Genomic DNA, 25,858 nt, shown 5'->3' on the forward strand with positions numbered 1-25,858 from the left:
TGGATGTGTCTTTCCAATAAACTTATTATAGCTTAAGGATTTCCTGTTCTGCCTGTGAATTCAGAACTTAAATGAAGCTTTTGTTTGGAAAAGGATTGCACAGATTTTATTGGAAGAGTCTTTTATTTGTCCATTTTTTTTAAGGTGAACTGCTTCTGCTAATCTGTAGTCTTGGTATGGGAGAGATGTGATTTAAGTATAACCTCTATTTTTTCAAAGAACTAATTTCTTTTTTTTAATAGTGTTTAATGTTCAAGCCTGCGTTGGCATTTGCTGCTTCGCATTTGTTCAGGGGCATTGAAAAGTGCACTTCTGCCTGAAGAAGCAAAGCAGGGTACCACAACACACTACATGTGTCTGTGCATCTGAGTGTATTATGTATTAAAGGTCTGCATTTCTGTGTTAGTTGTTAAATCTGTGATATAATTTTTGGCTAAGATTAGTTTCCCCGGAGGTGACAAAGATTTGTCCCTTCATATAATAGAGAATTCCTTAAATACTGCACAGGAGTTTTAATTCTGATGGAGGAGCATGTTTAACATAGAATTTGGTTAATATCACAACCCTGGGCAAAGCTGAGTTCTGTTAAAATCTTAATAGAAACTCTAATTGTTAGTGAAACTTCCTCTCAGCTATGGAGTTGGATTTTTTAATATGAAGGAAATGCTGGAATGAATGGTTACACATAATCTTTCTTGATGCACATTTTGCTGCCTCATTACCCTATAAAGAAGCAGAAAGTTCATGTTGTACAAAGTTGTACAAAGAAAGGCTTCTGAGCACAAATCAGAATTTTGGCTGCCTGTGATATGTGCCCTGTTTTTAATTGTAATTGGTAATGTAAGATTTAAGAACTTAGGAGTTTTAGCCTTTTCCATTATGCAAGCAAAGTCTTCTGAATATTGGAAAGCTGAAGAATGTTTGTGTTGACCTACTTAAATTACTTGTTTCTAAGTGTTTGGGCTCAGAAATTACACAGGTTGGGTAATTTTGTCTAAGCTTGAGACAACAGTTCATTATGGTCGATTGCCACACTTGCCCTCGTGTTACTTTGTTCCAAGTTGTGGCATTATCACACAAATCTACTTTTAATTTGTTTTTTTTCTGTTAAGGAATACAGCGTTTCTCCATACCTCATATTTAGCAAAAGAGGAAAATTAGAGCATTTTACAAGATACGTTGTTGATTCTAAATCCGGCACTTAAATTTTATGATGCTGCAAAGATGCTTTGTTCTGCTGGCTGATTATTTTATATCATCTTAGTTATATCATCAGGTGCTTGCTTTTGTCTGTGTTGGTATGTGGATTTTGCTCTGTGTGTGTGTGTTCTTTTGGTGGTTTATTTTTTGAGGGAAATGTTTATTTCTTTTGGAGATGGGTTGTTTGTCTTGTTCTGTTTTAAAAAGGGTTTGTAACCAGGAACAGAATTAAAGGAAACATAATAAATAAGACTTAGTGGGGAAAAGAAAACACAGTTTTGAGAGGAGAAGGTGTTGCATCTAAAGCCTGAGAGACAGGTGAAACAGCAAGCACTTGGGAATTCAGAACTATTGTTGATACTGTAACTTACTGTGAAGGTACAGGAAGGTTCTTGCCATGCCAAGTCATTAAGCAGTAAAAGAGTAGCTTATGATGTTAAAAACCATATGGTGCTGTGTAAATAATATGTTAGGGTAGGTTTTTTCTGAAGTCTTCAGTTGCAATCTGTGTTTTCACGCTAAAAAGACCAAAAGTAGACATTTCAAATAGCCTCCTTTGTATTATTTTTAATATACTTTCTACTAGAAAATGTATTTAATTAATGATCACTTGTTTCCAAATCGTGGTCAAGGTTCTTTAAGACCTACAAGGTACTTTTAGGAAGACTTTCAAAGGTGACTGAGGTCAGGTAGTTCAGTGACTCTGCATGTGACACCAGCTTTATGGAGAATATTTTATGACATCTTCACAGTAAAATTCTTAATATCCTCCTAAAATCCAGACCAGGTAAAAGTATTAACTGTGTATTTAGTGTCTATGCTTTTCTGGATTTCCAGGTATTAATGCAGTACTGATATTTATTAGTATTTTGTGGTGTTACATCGGTGACTCATCCTGCAGTTTAAATTCTGGAGCACTAGAGGGCAGCGTTTTCCTATGGAATATCGTGTTTCCAGGTGAAGCCTCAGAGCTGCGGTCCCTGCTGGGGTTTGTGGGGCGGTTTGGTCAATGCTGAACAACCTCCATGTCTTGAGCATTTTTACCAACTCTTGGGCAGTTGCTTTTTTTACATGTGTAAGTAGTTATTGAGCAGAAGTAAGTTCTGAAAGTTGTAAAGTTAAATGTTTGTGAAGGTTTAAAGGATTATGGCACTTAATGTCAGTCTTAACAGCTATTTACAGCAGAAACTGAATCACACAATTGTTAGGGTTGGAAGGGACCTCTGGAGATCATCCAGTTCAAGCTCCTTGCCAAGGCAGGGTCACCTGGAGCAGGTGAATCAGGAACTCATCCAGGTGGGTTTTGAATGTCTCCAGAGAGGGAGATTCCATGACTTCCCTGGGCACCCTATTCCAATGCTCTGCCACCCTCAGTGTAAAGTTTTTCCTTGTGTTGAGATGAAACTTCCTGTTTTAGTTTGTGGCCACTGTTCCTCATCTTGTCGCTGGGCACCACTGAAAAGAGTCTGGCACCACCCTCTTGGCAGCCCTTTGAGATATTTCTATGCGTTACTGAGATCCCCTCTCAGTCTTTTTGCCAGACTGAACAGGCCCAGCTCCCACAGTCTCTCCCCATACGAGAGGTGCTCCAGACCCCTCATTGTCTTTGTGGCCTCTGCTGGAACCTTTCCAGGAGCTCCTTGTCTTTCCTGAACTGTGCATTTGAAAATATTAGTGAAAGCTACTGAGGGGAGGGCTGAGAAGGTAGATGGATTTGGAGCCATAAAAATAAGGAAAGTTGAGAGAAACCATAACCTGCTCTGTGTCCTACAAATGAAGTGTGTAGGGAAATGTAGAATAAAGAAGCATACAGACAGAGGCAGAATATTGATATTTATATATGTATATATGAATAAATGTTATTCATTAATGTGTATAGAGTATAAATAATGTAGGGAAGGAATAGAGAAGAAATGCTGGGCATGAGGAGGAAAGGAACATTGGAATTTTAATATATGGAAGGCAGTAGGAAAATAGAACTCAAAATAACTGTGTTGAAAATAGTCTTACCTGTTTTCACATGTCAGTGTTCTTCAGAAATGTATTTATGTGTTGATAACTAAGCTAATGGTGCTGTACATACTTTCTGTGGACTTTTCCTTTTTAAGAAAAGAAGGCACCAATAAGGCCTTCTTTCCCTACTTCATATCATATGCATTTAAGTAATGAGGAGGAATTATGTAAGGGAATTAAAAAAGGGGAAAAAGCAGGATCACAAGTCTTACTCAGAAAGATTCATTTTTGACCCTTTAATGATTTGTTTTCCCCACTTTAATGAGTTACACAGTGAATGGTGGAAACTACTAAAATCTGTTACGGATTGGCAAACTTACCAGGAAGAGTAACAAGAATCTGCTTGTCTTTCTTGGACTAATTATTTGTGAACAGTTTTTCTGAGGCCATGCTGTAGGCAGAATGTAACAGGGGAAAGGCTGTTTCCCAATTCACTGCTATAAATTGTTTTCAACTGATGAGTTTGTCAAGAATTTCCAAGTCTGCCAAAAATACTGCCTTTGGGGAAAAATGTCCCAGATTAGAATTTAAATTCCAAATTACAGAAATTTGGATGGACGGGAAGAGGTGCATTATTTTCATTGGAAGCAGTAAGAGTTTTCCACACCAGAAATATCTTGGTGTGTTGAAAGGGACCCCCAGGTCCCTCCTCCTCGTGGGGCTGTCATTGAGCACCAGCCAGGGGTGAACCCCTGCCCCATGGTGCAGCATCAGGGCTGCTGGAGTTCTCTCACTGCTTACAGTGGAGATTTTCAACCTGGTCCTTCTGTTCCAGTAAGGGTTTTGGCTCTGAAACAGCTTGTTTGCCAATGAAACTCAGTTTCTGTAACTAAACCAGGAAAACCTGAGGCAATAGTTGTGTGAGAAATACGCATTTTCTGGTGAAATTGCCATGTATCACTGTTGTTGGCAAGTATTGTTTTTTTGGTTTGTTAAACAGTGTTTTCCCATGAAAATATCTGTGAAATTTCCAAGCAGCTACATATCTACCTGTCCCGAGTAAAGAAAGATTTGTCCTGCTAAACAAGTAGGTTAATGAACACTGTGCAGCGATACTGGTAGGTACAACTCAGTTACCTAATTGTAGCTTCCAGAGTCTGGAGAAGTGCTTTGATAAAAGAAACCTACTTGATTTTATTTTTTTTTAGAGATTGAGAGAAGTTTTAAAATATTTTAATAAGAAAGTGAATGTGGAAAAAAATACATACTCATTAGAAATGTAGTTACATGCCAGAACATTGTTAGATTTGACAGCCCACAGGTTTGAAATTTAGTTCAAGTTGATGAGTGAAATGTGGAAAAAAAGAATGGGGAGGAGAGAGAACTTTGCTTTTTTTAGCTTTTTTAGGTTTTGCTTGCATTTATTACTAATATTCTGTAGTTAAATGTGTGACATACTTGACTGAAAAATTATGTTTTTCAAAGTGTGCTTGTGTAACTAGATGGGTAAAGTATAATAATTTAGAGTCTGGATTTTCAGTGTAAAACATCTTCATCCTACATCTAGATATGAAAATATTGTGGATATTCTTGGAAGAAATATCCTGTTACTCAGCAAGAAAATAGTACTGCAAGGTGCAAATGCACACATAGAAATCTATGATAGTGACCTGTAAATTCAGATGTAGTTTTTCTGTGCACCAGCTTTCCCGTATAGAAGAGGAGTGAGATTGCTCAATGTTTTCCACATGATTTCTCAGAACTCAGGTTTGCCAGTAATTTCCAATCTGGTTTTCAGTCCCATTTTCCGTTAACAGTAAAAAAAGGGCAGAATTATTACTACTCTTCCCCGTGTCATTTGTTTGAGAACAAAGGCAGAGGGATTGCACAATTTCTGACTGAGGACCCAGGATATGCTGCTTTCTGGAGTCCAGTTTACCTTTTTTAATTTTTTTTTGTGTGTGTGTATTTGTGTAGGAGATTGTAGCCCAAATATACAGGAAAGCAAATACAGAGAATGAATTATGCCAACTAGTTCTTGTCACCCTTTACATAAAGCAAACCTTTTTAAAAAGTAGAGGCAAATGGGCCAAATAACCACACGCAGCCTTTCAGACGGCTTCTGAAGCTACAAAGTGCTGGGGAATTCTGTGCTTTCCCTCATGTGAAAATAGGAACTGAGGTGGTAACATTGTGTGTAGATAATTGCAGTATTTATGTTGGAACCTCCACAGGCCCTGTAGCTTTTGGCAAGAATATAATTCATTATCTTGAGTAAACAGCTGTTACAACTCAAGCACATGTTACTTCAAACATCTGTGGATTCTTCGTGTGGGTGAAGATGTAGTAGGACATGTGTGAAGGATTTTCGTTTTCTAAATTGAATTTATTGTTCTTATTAGGTCATCCTTGGCAAGTACACCTGGCTTACATATGAAGATGTATACATTAAAGCTGTTAATTTTGGAAATGGCTTAGCAGTGTTGGGTCAGCAACCAAAGACGAACATCGCTATCTTCTGTGAGACCAGAGCCGAGTGGATGATTGCAGCACAGGCCTGCTTTATGTGCAACTATCAGCGTAAGTCCACATCTTCCCTGAATTTTGATCTCACAACACAATCTGAAAATAAAGCTTTTTCTTTGCTTTACATACTAAGAAAACTTGGTATATTTTTTAAATAGAACATTAAAATTTACAAGTGAAAAAATGCTGCATAAGGTAGAGACTGCACTTTGTAGCATTTTGTTTTAGTGAATAGAGAAACCTGCATGTTTGCAGATGGAGTATGATCTTGATAAACATAGTTTGCTCAATGAATTCATAGGAGGTTTATCTTCTTTTAATCTCAAATCAGTACAGATTCCCAAGTTTCTAAAAACAAACAAACAAAAATCACACATGAATTCATTAACTCAGTTTCAGGAGTTGACGTCAAACCTTCATCTGTGCCTGTAAGTTTTGTTTTAGCAGGATATTTTGTCAGTTCCAGTTTTGATTTTGGTTAGGCCTGTTTTTCTTGCCAAGAAATCTATTGAGTGCTGATCTCAACTTGGTATAGTTGTTTAAATGTCTGTTTCATCATCGCTCCTTAATGTGTCATTCACCTCACTGTAAGCCCAGCCTGGCTGGGTTCTGCGATGCTCTCAGGGGAACGTATGTCATTGTCCCACAGGGCATGCCAGAAACTGCTGTTCCTCATGGGCTTTGGGATCCTTCCTTCCGTGCCACATTTACTGTCCTTCAGTAGGAGATGGGCTGTAAAAGCCAGATGTGCAGAAATTCCTGATTTAGTATCTACGTACACCAAACATGTCTATCAGTCAGACTTTTTTCAGGTTTTGGGAGCAAGTCTAACAAGATCATTTTATCTTCAATGGTCGCTCTTTGCTCTGAGCATGAGTCTGTTTCAGTTTGAGAACCCATATGTTGATGAGTGTGTGGCAGTTTTCATTGACATGAGTCTTTACTGCATATCTCAGGTTATTTTTTGTGTACCCTTTGGTGTATTTTTCCCTTAGTTGTAAGGGTGGAGTTAGTTACAAGGTGCATGGCCCTAAACCATAATATTTTGAAGTCAGCTTGCCTTGTATGATACCTGCCTGGCTCTGCAGACAGGGAGAGAATGGTTGTCCTGTACTGTGACTTCACCAAGGCCTTTGACATGGTCTTCTGTAGAACCTGTACAGACAAGCTATTCAGATAAAGGCTGGATAAATAGATGATAAGACAGACCATTGTCTGCAAGGATTGGAATCCATAGGACACAGTTGCTTGCCAGCCCTCAGGGGTTGATACTGACTCCAGTCCTGTTTAATTTCTTTATTGAATGCCTAGATGGTGGGAGAGAGTGCAAACATGGGAGGTCACAGCTCGTAGCATGTTGGGAGAGCAGCCAGTGTAGTCGGGCAGGGCTGATGTAGAGAGGACCTTGTCAGCTGGAAAAGTGAGTTGTCTGGAACCTCGTGGAGTTCGGAGAAGACACTTAAAATTTTTTCTCTGTGTGCTGGAACACCTTATGCATCAGTATAGGCTGGGGGACAGCCGGAGGGAGCAGCTTTGCAGAGAAGTACCTGAGGGTCCTGGTGGGTAATGGGTCAACCAGGATTTCTCAGTGCCTTCTTGCAGTGGAGGCAAGCAGCATCCTGGGTGCTGGTAGCATGTAGGATCCAGGGAAATGATCCTTTTCAACACTGGTAAAACTGCATCTGGAGTACTGTGTCTGCTTTGGGGCTTCCTTGTAGGAAAAAAGACACTGACATACTGGAGCAAGTCCAGTGGAGGGCTGCCAAGACGCTGAGGACGTTGGAGAACGTGACATCTGAGGAGAGGCTGATAGAGCGGGGTCTGTTCAGCATTAAGATGAGTGAGTTCAGATCTTGTTGCCATCTAGAACTATCTGATGGGAGCATACAGAGGAGATGAAGGCAGACTCTCGCAGAGGTGTGTTTTGATAAGACTGGAGGTGACAGGCACTAGTTCAATGGCCAGATAATTGACTAGTTATTAGGGAAAATGTCTTCATTGTGAGGATGGTTCAATATCAGAACAGGAGCCTGGAACAGTTGTGAGATCTCCGTCCTTGGAGGTGTGTGAAAACCAGACTGGCTGTGGCTCTGAGCCCTCTGGTGTAATGAATGGTGTATGCAGGGGATCTTCCAAGATGCCTTCCAGCTGAAATTCGATGATGTTTTTGGTTCTTTCTTCAGTGAGTAAATGCTGCTGCCCTGCCTATCAGAGCAGAGACTTGCACAGGCTATTCTCAGATAGGATGCCTGTGTTGCTTTTAAATTGCATGTCTTGTAATACACCATGCCAGTTCCCTTTGATCACTTTTAGGCTCTGTCAGATTCCTAGTGACTATCCTGGGAATAAAATTCAAAGGCTTGTATCATTTTTTTCCTTTGGTAGTGAAGTACACTTCCAAATCTAAGGAAGATTTCGTAACTTGAAGGGGCAGGGGGAGAAAATCTGAGATAGGGGATGGATGTTGTGAGCAGAATGGAATGCATATGTTTTTGATTTTGTTGGATTAGTGTTTTAAATCCCCTTGTTGCAACGTGCTCCAGCACACTGTCTGACGTGGTATTCAGCATCTATGCTGTGCGTTGTCTTATGTGAACTTGGCTGACTTGTGTGCTGGCAGAGGATGAGAGTGTTATGCACTATCCACTATCAGCTTGCTAAATGAATTAGAAAATTCAAATGGTGTTGGAGCAGTAGTGTGGCAAGACATTGCTAAATGACTTATCTTAATGTTTTTGGTTTAGAGGTTTCACACCAGTTAACTGCTGTGGTAGTGTTGTGATGCTTTTTCTGAATGTGAAATGTATGAAATGTGGTGGTGTGGGCCCAGAACTGATGTCAAGAGACCAGGTTCATATGTAGTGTTGGAGAGAATCTTTTGCACTACAGAATTAAAATGGGGAAAGTAATTTTTATGGACACTTGCACAAGCAAGTGATTTTGTGGTTAGAAATACTTGCTTGTTTTTAAATGTGAATTGTTTGAAGCTAAGTCTTGTATTTGAGGAGGTAAAGTGGGATTGCTAATTCAAAAATGGAAAAAAGTAGTAGTAACGTGAAAACAGATTTTCTTCAAGTACCTCTTCTTCATCTGTGTGAACAGCTCTTCACCAGTGTAGGCAGATAAATCACCCAAATGTATAACCAAATGATGAAATAGAAGAGGTTAGGTTTTATTTTTCAATCATGCCTTCCTAAAGCTTGAGCAGAAGTGGTTTTGTCAGAATTGGTTTGGTTTAAGCCTTTAAAGGTATATTTTCCTTTTTTTTTTGATGGACAATGAATGCTGAAATATTTATTTTAACATTTTAGTTACATTAAAATAAACTGCAGAAGTGGCAAGGCTTTATCCTTGTATATGAGCTGGCAAATTTAGTAGTGTTGGAGTTTCTCTTTTTAGACTTTCAGAGCAGCATTCCTAGCAGCAGATCAGATAACAAAGACTCGCTTGTACTATTTTGTGTGTAAAGATGCACATAAGATAATCCCTTCTCATGTTTTACAGAGAACACGGAGAGAAAAAAATTACCAAAACTTTTAAATTTGCCTGAAAAAGTTTTAAGTGCCAGTGTGGAGAAGTGAGAATTTCAGAGATCAGAATCATTGCTCAGTTTTATTCTCTCCATGACATAAGTGCACCATCTTATAAATGGTCTCTCTTTCTGTTTGGCTCTGTCATGGAGCTCTAACTGGCCTAATGTACTTATTTGCAGATGAGTAACTACATATGTGGTTATTGCAGAGATGATGCTTTTCCTTCTGGGTGGTGTGTCAGTTCTGCTTGTTGGCTCGGGGAAGCTGAATTTCTGCTAGATGTTTATATAACAGGGGTCACTGCAGTAAGTAGAGAGAGCTCGTGGGAACTAGTAGAGGCACTCTTCTGGACTCTGCTCCCACCAAATTAAAGAAAACACAGTGCATGTGCATTTGCCCTGCAACAGTTCTGAACTATGATGGACTGTTTTAACAAGGAAAAAATAAGTAGAGGTCAACTATTTACTTTTTTGTGTAAGAAAACTGCTGTTGAGTTCTTCCTTGATATGCTGTGTTGTGTTAGTAGTAACTCCCTGGATTTGAGATCTTAGAATACAGCAGAACTTTAATTTTTTATCCTTGCTGCAGTGAGCATAGCAGAGTTAGTCCTAACGTAAAATAGGGCATCTTGTTTTCATAATTATGTTGTTTGAATATTCAGCTAAATACAGGCTAAAATACACAAGAGGTTCAGATGTGACAAAACTTGCAGCATGGATGTAGTTATTGATTGTGTTGACTGACCTTAGAGCTTTTTTGAGGTACCCATGTTTAGTGTTCTGCTTGGAAAATAAGAAATGGTTATTTTTTTTTGAGAGCAATATTCTCTTCCTTTTTGAGCTGCCTTTTTTCTTCACCAGTCTCTTCTGCTCTCTTCTCATTAATTTCCCATAAAAATGACAGGAAATTAAATATGATCTTAAAAATTTTCAATATGAAATAATTGTTTAATGCTATGACTAATGAACTGGCCTTAAATATAGGAAACAATATTTCTTATAGTCAGTTTTTAAAATATTTTCTGTCTTTGTTTATCATGATGTCAGTCTTATGTCTGATGATGATGATGAAACCTTCCTGATGTGATGTTGTTTTAGATAGATGGGAGAATAGAATAATCATAGATTTATTGCTGAGTGTGAGAATTCATCTGCTGATGACTCATTTTGCCATGTTGTAATAATTTATTAGCAATCAGTTTTGAAAGGTTGATAGCAGAGTATCTGAATTCTGAAAAGAGAAGTCACATGAACGAAAGCTGTTTCTTTCCTGTGTGCAAGAGGGCTGTTACAAAATGATTAAACTGAGAACATTTACCTACTTTTCAGACGGTTGGAGCAATGAAGTATGAGTAGACCTAGGAGAATTGCAGAGGGTGATATGGTTTTGGTACCTCTAATTAGAACTTGAAAAAAGTAAACAGTCAATATGGACAATGGTTGTTCTTTATTCCTTCTGTGAGTAACTGAAAGTCATGCTGCATTTAAATCCATGTGGTTTTTAATACAAAACTGTCCCACCTTTCTCAGTTGACAAATATTTTTACTGTGTCATGTAACTTGGAATAGATCAATCTCAGTCCTTTATTGTAAACTGTTACTGAAAATGTAGCACAGGGATTGACCATTTCCCTCCCATTTTGTGTTCCAGTTGTTACTCTGTATGCTACTCTGGGAGGCCCAGCAATAGTACATGGGCTGAATGAAACGGAGGTAACCACCATCATCACTAGTAAAGAATTGATGCAAACAAAATTGAAGGTCAGCAAACTGTTCTATCTCTCTCTCTTTGCAATGTGTCTGTTCATTATGGTTAAATGGCCTGGTTTCATTGTACAGGACAATGATGTATTGCCTTTCTATAAGACAGATGCTTTTGGAATGAGATTTATGTGTCTGTCTTCATGTGCAAAAAAAGTCATAATTTGCTTTCAGTGGGTTTTAGGCTTCTCAGTGACTTTAGAGAACGGGGTAAGCAATTTGCAGTATTGAAAACCTGCAGTGCTGCCTGGAACAACACCTTTACAAAAAACTGCTATGATTTCTGAGTGGATTTAGTGCTTATAAATTAACAGTGGGAAGAGCAGAAAGATGTATAAATTGTGTATGAAGAGCTAAATGTGATCATCCCCCTTGATTGTTGTTGGATGTTCTCCTAGCAGGGAATGGCTTTTAAATCTAAAGATGGGTGATTGAAGAGCTGGAGCTGTTTTTCTGTGCAGGGGAAAGCTTACTAAACGTTAGAAGAGATAAACTTTTGTGACTTGCCACCCCAGGTGGAATACCCAAGTGGAACAACATCATCATTATGTGTTTTGGTGGAAACTGGACTTTTCACATAAGAGAATTTAAAGAAAAACTCTGCTATTGCTGGAAACTAAATGAGGATTTCCTAAACTTTAAAAAAGGGACTAGAATGACAGTATATATAGAATGCTTATTTATTTCACCTTGCAGTAAGAGTGTGTTTGTTCTGCCAGCAGTGATGATCATCTCTTCTTCCACTAGAACACTGATAAATGTTTTAGAACTCTTACTTTGCTTGAAATGCTTAGTTAATAATTTTCCATATTTTTGCTAGCTGCTGTTTATTTTAGCCAGCATAGTAGCCAAGGAGCAACTTAAAAATTATAGTGAGCTCAGTGTCACCAGTTTCTCTCAGTGTTCTCTAGACATGAAAGGTCAATTAACTCTACAAATCATTGCAGTCTTATTTGTGAAGTTTTCATTAAATAAGGCACAAATCAATAAAAGATTGGAGAACTTTTTGGACTTGTAAGTGGAAAGATTCAAACTTTGCAGCTTGACAAGTTTATCCTCTGATATTTAAAATTCTGAGATACTTTATGTCAATGCTTTTTTAAAAGTATACAGTAGATAGTGTGTATTTTGGTTCTTGGGGTGTTTTTATTTCTTGTTGACGTAGACCTAATTTTTAATTTTTGAACACTCTTTCCACAGGAAATTGTATCTCAAGTCCCACTGCTACGACACATTATTACAGTGGATGGCAAACCAACCATGTGGGCAGAGTTTCCCAAGGGTGTCATCGTTCACACGATGGCATCTGTGCAAGCCATGGGGGCCAAGGCAGATACTGGTGGGTCCTCTTCTTTTTGTTTGAGCCATCTCATTTGTTGTCCTACCCTGACTCTGTTGAGTGAACTTGGGGAAATGGCAGATCTCAAAATTAAGCAGGGATTAACCTTTTCTTACCTGCTTTTTATTTAAATAAAATGTGGGACTTTTCATATGGTTGTGGTTGGATTTTGGGGTGTAGTTTATTTTGTTTTGTTTTTCAACAGAATAAAATGCTTGTAATTAAAATTGTCTTCTCCAATCAAGTGTCCCATGTTGAAGGATAATTTTTAGGTTAAGCATTTAGTTCAAGATAGAAACTTAGAAAGTATTCTCATTATCAGACATATTAAAACCAGGTTTTTCAGAGCACACAAAATCATTTTGCATTTTATGATGAAAGAAATCAGTGATTTGTTACCATTAAGTTTTGTAAAATTCGCAGCAAAATGTAAAATAGCAGTTTGATAGAACTTGATTGTTTACTACATTTCTGAAAGTATCAATCTGCTCTGGAAATTCATTGGAATCTATTTGATGTATATTCATTGAATTGTCACATTTTTAGAACTAATATTCAGAATTTCAGAAGTTTTTTTAACTATTATCATAAGACAAAATTTAGTCTCTCTGAAGAGCTGCCAAACCTAGTATTAAGATTTAATTATGTTCAGTAGTTGCTTTCTTTTGTTCTTAGCCTTTGTGTTTTCAGAATCTTTTATCTACTGAAGGCACGTGAATGTTGGATTGTATTTTAGGAGCAGGGAGAGTGGTTAATCTGTCTGCTCTTGATGTTCAGGGAAATGGCAGGTTTGCTCCCAGCATCATGACCTCTGAATTTCTTTAAAAGATGGTTTTCCCTTTTTGGTGTACCACTTTTAAGTGCTAGTAAAACTGTTTCATACAACACCAACAGAAAAATTATGGCTGTGGTAATTCATAAGCTGCTTGAGATCTGTTAATTTGTGTGCTCTATGTAGAACAGTGTCTAAGCCTCCTTTCTCCAGTCTTTTAAATATCACATAGTCTGCACTGTAATAAAGGAACATTATCTTTGTCAAGTTAACCATTCATAAACTGTGAAATGCTACCATAAATTATTTATGGTCAAGCATGTCCAATTAATATTAAGTAGATGAGCTGTTGCTTATGTTATCTTCCTCAGTGGTGTTCATTGTGCAGGATGGGCAGGATTCAGTGAGTTGGAAATCATTAAATATGCTTTCACGCTTCTCATTCAGTGTGTGCATTGTGCCACATGCATTGTGCATTATGCAGTTTTTCCTTTCAGTAAACACAATTATTTTTGTATTTCTTGCTCTCAGGACAAGTATTTAAAAAGCATTTTAATCCAATTAAAGCTGTTGAACTTCTTTTAAATATTTACAGAAATTGGACCTCACATTGGCTCAGCAGTGCCTCGTTACAGGTGTTGCAAATGAGGCAGTAGATTCCCTGCCAGGGAAAGAGCTCTGCATAGAGGGTGGACCCTGCAGCAGTGTGGAACCAGGGCAGCAAACCTTCCTGAGGGGGAGTGCGCGGTGGCATTTTGGAGAAGCTAAAGTTCTGCCCAAATTTTTCTCTGCTGCAGGAATAGCAGAAACAGAATAGGAAAAGAGTTGCCATGGTAGACTAGGACAATCCTTCAAAATATTACTCAGCTAATGCAAAGTTCCCACTTTTTTTGATGGCATTTAAGCTTGACCACAATCTTTTTAGGTAAAATGTGACGGCAAGAGTCATATGGTGCTGTACTGCAATGACTACTGGAATATATTAGTGTATCAGATCTTCAGCCGGAGAGGTTCTCCATGTGTTATACATTCCCTTTTTTTAACACAACTTGCAGGAAACAAACAGCCATGCAGGCCTGTGCCCTCAGATATCGCAGTGATCATGTACACAAGTGGATCCACAGGAATTCCCAAAGGAGTTATGATCTCCCATTGCAACATAATTGCTGGGATAACTGGAATGGCTGAGAGGATTCCAAACCTGGGGTAGGTACCAACCATTACTTACCAGCAAATAAAGAAATCATGTAGTTGCTTATCATTTTAGATTAATTACTGTGGAAAAAAACTGTTTTATATTGCTGTATCTCTGACATATCACACTGTGTTTTCACTGATGTCTGAGGATCTTCCAGTACTGCACTAAATGACATGACTACTTCACATGCTGTTTGTTCTCTCATCCTCTGTATATGGAACACAACAGCCTGTAAGGCTGCCTTGCACTAAAGTGGTTGAAAGCTCCCCTAAGCAGTACTTCTCTTGATTGTTTAAATTCTGTGGATTCTTTCTGTTTGGTGCAGTTTTTAATCTTGTCCACAGAGTTGCCTTTGCAATGATAACACACTGTTAATTGTCTTGGAATGAGTAACCATCACCGTTTATTTCTGCCTAAAACTTACAGTACTTAGTACACAACTTCTGCAACAAATCCATATCATTCTCAAGCTCAAAGGCATTTTTCTACTTTCTCTAGTTCTGTGGTAAACTGAGAAAATTTTACTTGATGATTCATCTGAGGGTTCTAGTGGTAGAACATAAACCTATCTTTTAAAAATTCTTCACAGGGAAAAAGACATTTATATTGGCTACTTGCCTCTTGCCCATGTTCTGGAGCTGAGCGCTGAACTCGTGTGTCTGTCTCATGGGTGCCGCATCGGTTACTCTTCACCTCAGACTTTAGCTGACCAGGTATGTTGTAGATGTAAAGTCCTTAGAGTATATATATGAAAAAAGAAATTAAAAAAAGTATTTATTGAGATAATAGTTCTTAAAAATTAGTACAAGAAGTCTTTTCTACAATTCATGAAACAAAGTGTTGGGGGTTATGACCGATACTCAGGACTAGTTTTAATTGTTAAAATATCTTTCAAAACAATAGTTTTTCTTTAAAATATGTGTTTGTCATTTTGTTTCTCATGTTAAAAATATTGAATGTGTCTGTTAGTAAATTTGTTCTTCACTTTAGTCCTCTAAAATAAAGAAAGGAAGCAAAGGTGATGTCACTACCCTTAAGCCAACTCTAATGGCAGCTGTCCCGGTAAGTAACGGAAGGATAAATAATTCTAAAAATTATTTTTTAAATGTAATTCATAATTCAGTTTTTAGCAACAAAATTAATACAATGACCATTTAAGAAAGAAAGGTAGATCCTTTGATGTTAAACTAGCTTAAATGAGTAATTTTATTTGTATGTTGGGGGATAAGCATTCATCATATGAGTGTCAGCATTTTTCAAATTACAATAGCTGTAGGGATAGATTCCTACTTTAATTAGTCATTTATTGTTCATCATAATGAATGAGTGGAATAAAGAGAGTTGGCAGCAGGCGGCTTGGGGTTACCCAGTGCTCCTGCCCAGATGTTTGCTTTCCTCCTGTTGATGAATGTCTTAGTATCTCTTAGCAACGGAAGAGAGGAGAGAACCTGGTAGCGAGTTGTCCCGTGAAACATACTTTGATTTCTAAATCATGTTTTCTTTTTGTTGTAATAATTTTAGGATTTCTGTTTCTTTGTGTTAAAATTAATATTTTTATGTAATTAGGAAATTATGGATCGAATCTACAAAAACGTCATGAATAAAGTGAATGAAATGACGAGATTCCAACGGAATCTGTTTATATTGGCCTACAATTATAAAATGGAACAGATTTCCAAAGGTTACACTACCCCGCTCTGTGATAGGTAATGTTGACTTCATTTGTAATGGCACCAGAAAATCGCTTATCAAAATCTTACTGCATGAGCAGTATCTGAATTTTTGTGTGTGCTTTTCCTCATTTTTCCTCATTTTCCTCATGTTAACGCTTGAAAAGGAGCAAATCTATAATTAAGTGTAAATTGTAACAACAAATCAGTAATTTGTATGAGGTATTTAAATGTTTACTGATATAATTTAAATGAGTGTTACTTAGCTTGAAACTGATTGAAAATTTACATTTACTGCATTGTTTTCATCAGGAATTTAATAATAATTTTGTACAGTTCTTGCATAAGATGAGAATTCCATTCCAGTAGAAAACTGTGGAGTTCACATTTTCACAGAAGCAAGTCACAGAATATCTCAAATTGGAAGGAACCACAAGGATCATTGAGTCTAACTCTCAGCTTCAATGAGACTAAAGGATAATGTAATTGCAAAATTTATGCAACTTATTGAAGTTATTTTTAAGAGAAAATCACAGAACCTGACTGTCTCATTAAATCTGTTCTCAAACATTTTACCCCTCTTTAAATGAGAATGTGGAAACAAGCATAGAAAACTTTTTGAAAACTTCAGCGTGTTCCTTCAGGGTTTTCCTTGAATGTCATAGAAGATGGTGGAAACTTTCAGTTCAGATACAAAATTAGGTACTCTCATTTTGAGGTACTCTCATTTTGTTCTTAAGCAACAAATATAAATTCATATCTTTGCGTTTCAGCCTTATTTTCCGCAAAGTCCGAATGCTGCTTGGTGGAAAAATCCGCATCCTGCTTTGTGGGGGAGCTCCGCTCTCCGCAGCAACACAACGGTTCATGAACATCTGTTTCTGCTGCCCTGTGGGACAGGGGTACGGGCTCACTGAGTCGGCTGGAGCTGGGACAATCACGGAAGGTTGGTGTCTGGGAAACCCACTGTGTGCTCTGGTCTGTGCTGAGCGCTCTGCCTGTGCTGTCTTGGATGGTCTGTTCCTCTGCTGAGTGCCACCAATGTAATCGGGGAATCCTGGGAATTACATGTTACCTTAAATATATGTGCTAAGGCTGCTGACCCACATATACAATGAATGTACTCATTTGTGATGGAGCAACTGGTAATAGTGTGAATGGGATCTTGGCATTGTTGCACTTACCAGTTGAACTGAACAATTTTTTTAAAATTTTGCTGACTATATTGAGATGTTGGGAAAACAGAAAGTGGAAACCAAAAGCCTGCTCCAGATTCTAATTTCCTATAATGGAGCCTGATGGTTTCAGTTGCCTCTCAGCAACTGACAGTGTCTGTAAATAAAGCCCCTCTCTTGGCAAGAGGAGAATTTTATCTGCATTACCATTGCTTTTCTTGAAAGTTCTGTTCTGTGAATTAAAGTTCAAAAATAAATAGCAGTTAATTTTCACTAAATAGGTGCATGACAACAAAAGATTTTTTTTTCCTAATCAGTTTTGGTTAAATGTTTTTCTGACAAATGGTCTTTTTAAAATTCTAGTTTGGGACTACACTACAGGAAGAGTGGGAGCACCTTTGGTCTGTTGTGAAATCAAGTTAATGAACTGGGAAGAAGGTGAGAATTTCTGTATGTGATTAAATTGAAGTATGTTTGTAAAAACTGTATTTTTTTAATTGGGCTTTGCTGAGTAGTAGTAATTAGAAGACTATGTCTTGTCTATTTAGATTTTAAATGCTACTGTTGCTTATAAAAGTTTGCTCTTGGGGAGAAAAAAGGTAAAATAAATGCCTCAGTGGTTTCTAAACTTGGAAATATCTAGATAGAAGCTGTCAATGCAAGTGGCATTTTGATTTGGTAGTGTTATGGTTCTCTTTGACTATACTATTTCTTTTAGTCCAGGCACTCTATTTGTGCATGTACATTGCATAAATGCACACTGCACTCTGCCTCTTCCTGATTTAAGTCAGTATTCGTGCAGGTCCTGTGTAGTGCCTTAGGGGTGCTGGATTCAAGAGACTTCAGCTGAAGTGCATGCATGGTATCTTTAGTTGCCACTAAGAAATTATTTTTAAATTATCTTCATAATATTGTTACTAAAATCATGAAAAAAATTGGAATGGAAGCTTAATGGATGCTATATAAAATATATATAATAAAGTTTGAAATACATTTAGGTGGTTTTCTTTCACTGTAGGCTTTTATATATTGTAGCGTAGAAATACATAATGCTTAAAGGTGTTTTGTGCTAATGTGGAACCTTATACGGGGTTTTTTTCCTAAAATATGAGGCAAAATTATTTTATTTTTATTCAAGCCTATGTGGAACAGATAGAGTGTGTTAATACTGTCGCTGTTTGTTAAACACACATGTTAAATAGCTGTTTAGATGTTCCAAAGAATTGGGACCATTTTTTCTCTAAATGAACTATTTAGGCAAGTAGTAGCTTTGGCTAAGTACTTACTAAAGTGTTTAGTTCTATATTTATATAGTAAAAGCAATAGGAATTTTTGCTTTATAGTATGTTTTAATTCTTGTTAACTAAAATACTCCCATCCTTTTAGGTGGATATTACAACACTGATAAACCATATCCTAGAGGTGAGATCGTTATTGGAGGGCAAAATGTGACTGTGGGCTACTACAAAAATGAAGCACGAACCAAAAAAGATTTCACTATTGATGAGAATGGGCAGAGGTGGCTCCATACTGGAGACATTGGAGAGTTTCATCAGGATGGGTGTCTAAAAATTATTGGTGAGTTAATAAATTCAGGTGAACATGTGTATATATTCACACATTTTTCAGGGCTGTTAAATACAGACATTAGCAACAAAAAATATTTTGATGTGTAGTTTAAAGCCCTACCATGTATCCCAGGGAAGGTCTGCTATGTTAAGGTAAGCTTGTTTGTGTGTTTTAAAAGTTAATTTTTGATTCCTTTTGAATCAGTCTTAAAACTGACTTCACATATTAGTGAGACTGGGTAGTGATTAGAGAGTTAAATACAAGCTAATTCAGTAGATAAACTGCCTTAGATTGTATAATTTAAGTGTGGGATTTGATCAGTGAAAAGGCTCTTGTGGTAGTACATGCTCAGGAATTAAATCAGCCTTTTTTTAATCTTGATATTCTTTATAGTAAGAAATCCTTATATAGGAACTAGGAGAAAATATACTGAAATAAAGGTGTTAATACATAAGCCTGTGATAGGCTTATGCAGGTTTTTTGACAGTTCTATGTGCAAAATTGGGTGCTTTATAAACTACTGTGAATCTGTTAAAGTCAGTAGGTGATTCAGGAAGCTTTTAATCCTGAAAAATGAAGCTTATTTTGTTTTATTATAGGAGAAAAATCTTAGGCCCCATTGCAGCTGTCTTGCACTGGTCTGTGTCCTCCAGCTAATACTGGCTTTTGCATAGTCCTAGTTGTCTTCCATGCACATGATGGTGCTGTCATATAGGAAATGCTGTTCTAAAGGCAGAAAGTGCATGGCATTGTAATGTCCCTTGTTTTGGTGTGAGCAACAGATGGATAAAATGCAGAGTTTGGAAACCTGACATTAAATGTTTCTGGTACCTTCACCAAATGTGAGTCAGCTTATCTCTTAGTATTTATTGATGCATTTCAGAAAAATCTGAAATCACTGTCTAACGGTTTTCTGTTCTGTAATTAATGTTTAATTCCTTTTTCTTCAATAGATCGCAAAAAAGATCTTGTAAAACTGCAGGCAGGAGAATATGTTTCTCTTGGCAAAGTGGAAGCAGCTCTGAAGAATCTCCCACTGGTAGATAATATTTGTGCGTATGCAAGCAGGTAAGAGTCAGCTGATGCTTTGTTATTACTCTATTCTTTCTTTGTCCTGTTGAAGCCATAAGCAAAATTTTTTGCTATTCAATGTGGGGAATTTTTTTGGTCAATTGAAAAAGGATTTTATATGTAATACAATGGAATAACTATCAAAAGTAAAACATCTGAAATCTACATTTTTATATTTCCTTTCTCATTTGTTTTCATTATTTTTTGAAAAATGCCAATATTGAGTCTCTTTTGTTCTCTCTTCTCCAATCTGAAAAGCAGCTGAGTTCTCACTGCATTAGTAAAGGACATCACTCAAGCACTTTAGAGTTTATTAACTATAGAAGCCCTAGGACACCTTGTTTGTTGCTGTGTTTAGTTGTGATCTGTTCTTCAGAGGAAGTGCTGTGATACTTCAGAGAATGTTGGTGATTTTTTTCTACCATCTGCCCAGAATCTGGCTTGCGAATTAAAATTACTTTTCTTTAACCCCTGCAGTACAGCAGCAGAAGCCTTGAAGCTTGAGAGTAAACACACTCTAAATATTATGCAAACACACAGTTAATAAATGATGATCCAATGTCCTTTCTATTTGCTTTGTGTACTAATGAAGGTTCAAACATGTCTTAAGTTTCTATTTCTAGAATTTCTTATTGCCTCTGCATAATAGAGACTTGCACATCTAAATACACTTCAGGTGGTCAGAACAACCAGAATATTCTGAACAATCAGAAATATTCTGATTTCCAGTATGGCCAAAAAAGCCCCACTTTACTTTGATAGGAGCCAGGACAAGCATACCTGAGAATTGTTCAGTGGTAGTAAATAAAAAAATTAACTTTTGGTTTGTTCTCCTGGTTCTCTGTAATTCTTGGGTGGTTTGTGTTAACTAATGGTAGTTAATGACAGTTTGGGATCAGTAGGCTAACATGCATTGGGCATGCCATAACTGAGTAAATTTCCATTATATTAATCTTTACTTGTGATTTGGACTCATTGAGTCTCATGTTTGATTTCTTTGACTGCCTTAAGTTACGTGCTTGTTCCAAGCACCCTCTGTAGTCTGTGGAGAAAGAGCTTCCTACCGGTGGTGATTTCTGCTTTTCTAGGATTGAAGTTCACTGTTGGACTTGTACGATGAAATTTTGTGTTAATTTTGCCAGGTCAACATAACACTAGAAGCTGAAGTGCACTTGTCAGAGAGACACTTGACTCTGATAGACTGTCTTGTCTATTATTTAAAAATAGGAAACCCCATAAGCAATTTTTAATGGTAATTTATGAACAAGATTAAGGGCAAACAAGACAAGACATTCTAGATTGGTTTTTCTGCTGCTGCTGTATTTCTTCTTAATGCTATCGTGTAATGTGGCCCAAGTAGCCATGTAATACAGATTCCCTGATTGATTGTCCATATGCACATTTCATTGTGGGTATACTCTCACCTCAGCAGTCTGTGCTCAGAGTTTTGCAACAGTGCCTATGACCTCTCTTAGATCCTGTCTCTCCTTATACTTTGCCTGAGTGATCTATGAAGGAGTCCTTCATTTTAAGCTGTTCTGTCTCCTGCATGCAAAAGGACAAGGAGGACAGACTTTTACAAATGAGTTAAATCTGATTTGACTTTAGATCTCGGGGTGCAAAGCTCCTCTGAACATGGCAATAGGGAATCAAAATTGTTTGCATCACATTGCCACTTCAAAAGCTGTATTGACTTAATAAAAAATATTCAGTAAGATAAGGAACAAAATGTTTGCTGAAAGGAATCATGATTAGAGCTCTTTCAGGGGAGACTCTTACTGCTTTATCAACACTTCACCCATCCAAGATGCATTAGGTGGGTCTCAAGCATCACCTCAGGAAAATGAGTTAGTTCAGTTACCTGAGGAATGAGCAAACATGGCAGAAAAGGTGAGGAAATTCTCAGCAGGAATCTCAAGGAGATAAGGACCAGATACCTATGGATGGTACCACCCTGAGTATTAGCTCAGTTGGTTAAAGACTTGGTTGTAATAATGCCAAGGTCATGGGTTCAATCCCCTGTGTGGGCCATTGACTTAAGAGTTGGACTGGATGATCCTTGTGGGTCCCTTCCAACTCAGAATAGTCCGTGATTCTGTGAATGTGGCTGACCATAGGTCTGAGAGCTGTACACAGGCAGAAATTCAAGCATAGCAAGGGAATGAGGATGCCTAGTGTAGGACAGACATATTTTGGTGTGGAGGAAATTACCTGGTCTTGGTCTGAAAATTTATTCCTTCATGTTGTTGTGATGACTTCCAAGACTGGCATAGCTACCAGATGCAAAAGATCTGCAGAAGGAACAGTGGTGGAGAGGGAAGTAACTGCTCAGGAGGGAAGATTAACTCTTCGGGATACTTCTCAAGACAAAACAGTGCTTTAGGATTTGAACTGCAACAAGTGAAGATTTAACTTCAAGATACAGAATGGAAAGCTAAAATGTTCCAGGAGCTGTGGTGTTCTTTCCAGGAAAAAGCACAGTTGGATGAACCTGTTTGTCCAGAACAAGTATACCTCTACTTAAGAGGTTGAATTTTTGGATGAATCAGAAAGTTCAGTGCTTGCCCAGTCAACTGATTACTTCTGTATACTGTTTATTTTTGGAGAAGCTGATGATGCTGCTGGACTTGACCCTAAACATGTCAAAAGACCAGGGATGAAAGTGACAGTCCTTTGTGTTCTGGATGCCTTCATGCACAACACATACACATTAGAGTTGATCCTAGAGGAACTTAAAAGGGTTCAGTACAGAGTAGTGCATGGGGAAAAGAATCAGACAAAGGCAAAGCAGAAGGTCAGATGCAAGCAGTAGTGATACTGAGACTAATCTGAAATAATTCTTTAAGTATATTCTTAGTAAAAGAAAAATGGGAGTGTTTTCAAGTCAGCCAGCAGGTGAAGGTTGTGATGATGCTGCCAGGGAAGCCTGTGCTTGTAATGGACTGTGGTGCAGTCTTTACAACTGCTGTCAGAGGCTCATTATAATCCATGCCAGTAACAAAGGAGAAAATTGTAATGTACAGTAATCAAAAGGATATTTATTTAGAGTTAGTATTTTAAAATTATCTTGAAGACCTTAAAGGATAAGCTACAGTAATCTCCATACCCAGGTTAATTTTCTGTATTTTGCATTAATGATCTATCTGATGAGAGTTGAAAAGAATTTAAAAAGCTGTAGATAATTAACATGAGATGGAGCTAAAGCCACAGTGGACTACAGAATTACAATTCAGAGCAATCTTGACTAGATGGAGATTTGCTTGAAAACAGTAGTCAGTTTAAAGAGGGGAATTGTAAATTATATTTACACCTAAAATGCTAAAGTTCAGGATGAGAACTGCCAGCTGGGAGCAGTTCTGTAGGAGCTGGCATGAATCAACAAGTGCCATGAAGTTACAAGAAGGTAAATGGCATAATCAGATGTAATGCCTTCAAGATGCACAATGATCTTTTTGCTGTACCAAGCATTAAAGAGTCTGAGTTTCACATGTATTGCTTCTGAAAAGGTGGACCTCTTGGAAAGAGTCCAGGAGAAAAATGAGAAAGTCTGAACAGAGATCTGTGATTCATGGTTTAGGTTTAGGAGGAAAGGACATTGTTAAATTCATAAATAAACTTAGAAGAGGAAGAAAGACCAGAAAGGTGAGCAGGAAAAAAATAAAGGTCTGTGAATGAATAAATGGCTTCTGTGGAAAAGAGGAACATCTGACTATTCTGATGTAAACTGCAGAGAGGGAGAGTGGGGAATAGCCATCAGGAACAGCTTTTAATGAAGCGTTGGCATTAGCAGTTGCCCCATGTTTAAGAACAATTTAGACAAGCATCTGTTAGATGTATCTGACTCTGCTTCAAGGCAGGTCAATTAATTAGGTGATCTTCTGAGGTTGCTCTCAACTCTGGTTCTGTGAAGACCTTTGTTAGACTGTGTAAAACTGCTGTATGAGGTTCTGTTCACATTTTCCCTAAACTGTGCACCATCTGAAAAATCCTGAATACCTGTTTCAGAGTGAACTGTGCTTCAGTGTTTTCCAAAGACTTTGAGATCACAGCTTCATATGTTCCGGGCATATCAGGAGCAGACAAAGCTTGCCAACAGTAGAGTGAGTGTATGGACAATCACTTAAGAGAGAAAGAGAAGTCACTTCCCTTACAGAAGCAGGTGTTCTTTGAGATGTGTTGTGCATATGCTCATTCCACAACCTGCTCTTCAACCCCTCTTCACTGCAGTCCTCTACTCCTCTACAGTAACTGGATTCTGCAGTTGAGAGGAAACTGAGGTAGGGGAGCCGCACACCAGTCTTCATGCCAGGATGCAAAACATGAGGAGAGGCAGGGCGCATTGGCATCGTATGGGCACTGCTTCCCAAAGCTTTGGGCATGAGACACAGTGGAATATGCATATGGGCAGCACACCTTGAAGCAATCCAGTTACTGTAAGGTAAGTAGCTTCAGTCTCTGCTTATTTTCAAGCAGGCCAAGGTAATTTGTATACTGTTTCAGAAAGATTATCAGGTGAACCAAAGGGAGTTGTTAAGAAGTGCAAATTCACCCAACTTGAAATGTTATTTTTGAAGACTTGTTTACTTTGCTAAATTCATACTAAAGTACATTGTATTTCTCAGTTTCCATTCTTATGTCATCGGATTTGTTGTGCCAAATCAAAAGGAGCTCGCAGAACTAGCTCGAAGAAAAGGATTTAAAGGAACCTGGGAAGAGATCTGTAGCAGTCCTGAGATGGAAAAAGAGGTACTGAAGGTGTTAGCTGAGGCTGCCATGGCAGGTGAGTGACTGGGTAGGTGGTGTCAACCTTAGGGACTGCAATGTCTATGAAACAGATAAGCATAGACCCTAAAAATATTTCCTTGAGTTTCTATATTTCCTAGAACCTATATAAAGTGAAATTTTAATAAAAGAAACATCAACAACAAAACATGAATAGGATTAGTCCTTTTGATTCATGGAACTTCTTTTATTGTGGCCAATAGCTCAGGAAAGAATATAAAAGTAGGATAAACTTAACAGGTTCAGTTTCCTGTATATGTGTGTGTATGTGTGTCTGGTGTTCTTTAAGATGTTCTGTAGTATAATTTTGGCCCTAGCTGCTGGTCCAAAAATAATGTGGGTCATCTGTAGATTCATGACATGTTGGGTGTCGTACAGTCTCACATGCTACATACCAAAGCAGAGTTGAAATAAATCCATGGAGACAGGGGCTCCTCTGGCTTCCAGTTACTTGCTTCTGAAGGATTTCCAAAACTATAGCACCATTCTTGTAGTTAGTAATTTTCAGTAGACTTTCCATTAATTCTTCTCTCACATCTGAAAATTGCTCAAATACTCTGTATCAGTACCCCTAGCATCTTGTGGTGGAGTTGCACGGCTGGGCCGTGTTTGTGTGAAGAAATGCTTGTTTGTTCCAACCCTGCCATCTGCCAGCTCGGGTTGGTTCTGCTGAGCTCTGGTATGGGAGAGGCAGGGAACAGGCACAGTGGTGGTCCTGGTGCTTTCAGTGTCAATTGTAGTTCCCCCTCAACTCTGTCATGCTAATTGGTCATAGTGTGGTAGGCTGTGCTGGTGCAGAATGAAACAGTGGCACAGTGATATTTTGTTTGTTCTTCATAGTAATTTCTGCCTTATTTTTGCTTTTGGTGGTTACTAAGCACTGAGCTTTTTCTTAATGCTGTCACTTATAACTACAGAATGAATTTTTTTAAATGGTCAATGGGAATGTTGAATTTTTTATAGACATTCTCTTTGACATTTGTCTGCAATTAATGATTTCTGCTGTTTTGCAGTTCCTCAATATCTGGTGTCCTTGTGCACCTCTTTGCAATTTGTCCTCATCTTTTCTACTCTGGATAACTTTATGCTTCCAACAATCTTTGCTTGTTAATCTTTTTTTTTTCTCCATATTACTTGTGAATATGTTAATCTCTGCTGTGATGGAGAGCACATAGGAAGTTGCTTTCCTTTTTTTGTGCAGCACTATTCTAAAAAGAATTAAATGAATAGGAGTATTTGATTTAATCCTGAGGCATTTTTACATGTATTGATGTTATTTCATATTTGCTTCTGGTTTTTACTTTAGTAAC

General features: G+C 37.8%; 1 protein-coding gene across 4 annotated transcripts in view; it reads left to right on the forward strand.

Moving 5' to 3' along the window:
• Positions 1-25,858, forward strand: part of ACSL3 (acyl-CoA synthetase long chain family member 3) — a 52,443-nt gene that overhangs the window by 21,714 nt on the left and 4,871 nt on the right. For all 4 annotated transcript variants that reach the window (XM_071565961.1, XM_071565962.1, XM_071565960.1 and 1 more), the window contains 12 exons: positions 5,556-5,733; positions 10,863-10,972; positions 12,173-12,311; positions 14,139-14,289; positions 14,871-14,994; positions 15,272-15,343; positions 15,848-15,987; positions 16,725-16,897; positions 17,490-17,564; positions 18,513-18,704; positions 19,649-19,763; positions 24,389-24,546. In XM_071565961.1, coding sequence (XP_071422062.1) covers positions 5,556-5,733; positions 10,863-10,972; positions 12,173-12,311; positions 14,139-14,289; positions 14,871-14,994; positions 15,272-15,343; positions 15,848-15,987; positions 16,725-16,897; positions 17,490-17,564; positions 18,513-18,704; positions 19,649-19,763; positions 24,389-24,546 — 1,627 coding nt within the window. The remainder of the gene's footprint in view (positions 1-5,555; positions 5,734-10,862; positions 10,973-12,172; positions 12,312-14,138; positions 14,290-14,870; positions 14,995-15,271; positions 15,344-15,847; positions 15,988-16,724; positions 16,898-17,489; positions 17,565-18,512; positions 18,705-19,648; positions 19,764-24,388; positions 24,547-25,858) is intronic.

Source organism: Pithys albifrons, chromosome 11 (assembly GCF_047495875.1).
Source record: "Pithys albifrons albifrons isolate INPA30051 chromosome 11, PitAlb_v1, whole genome shotgun sequence".
Lineage (NCBI taxonomy): Eukaryota > Metazoa > Chordata > Aves > Passeriformes > Thamnophilidae > Pithys > Pithys albifrons.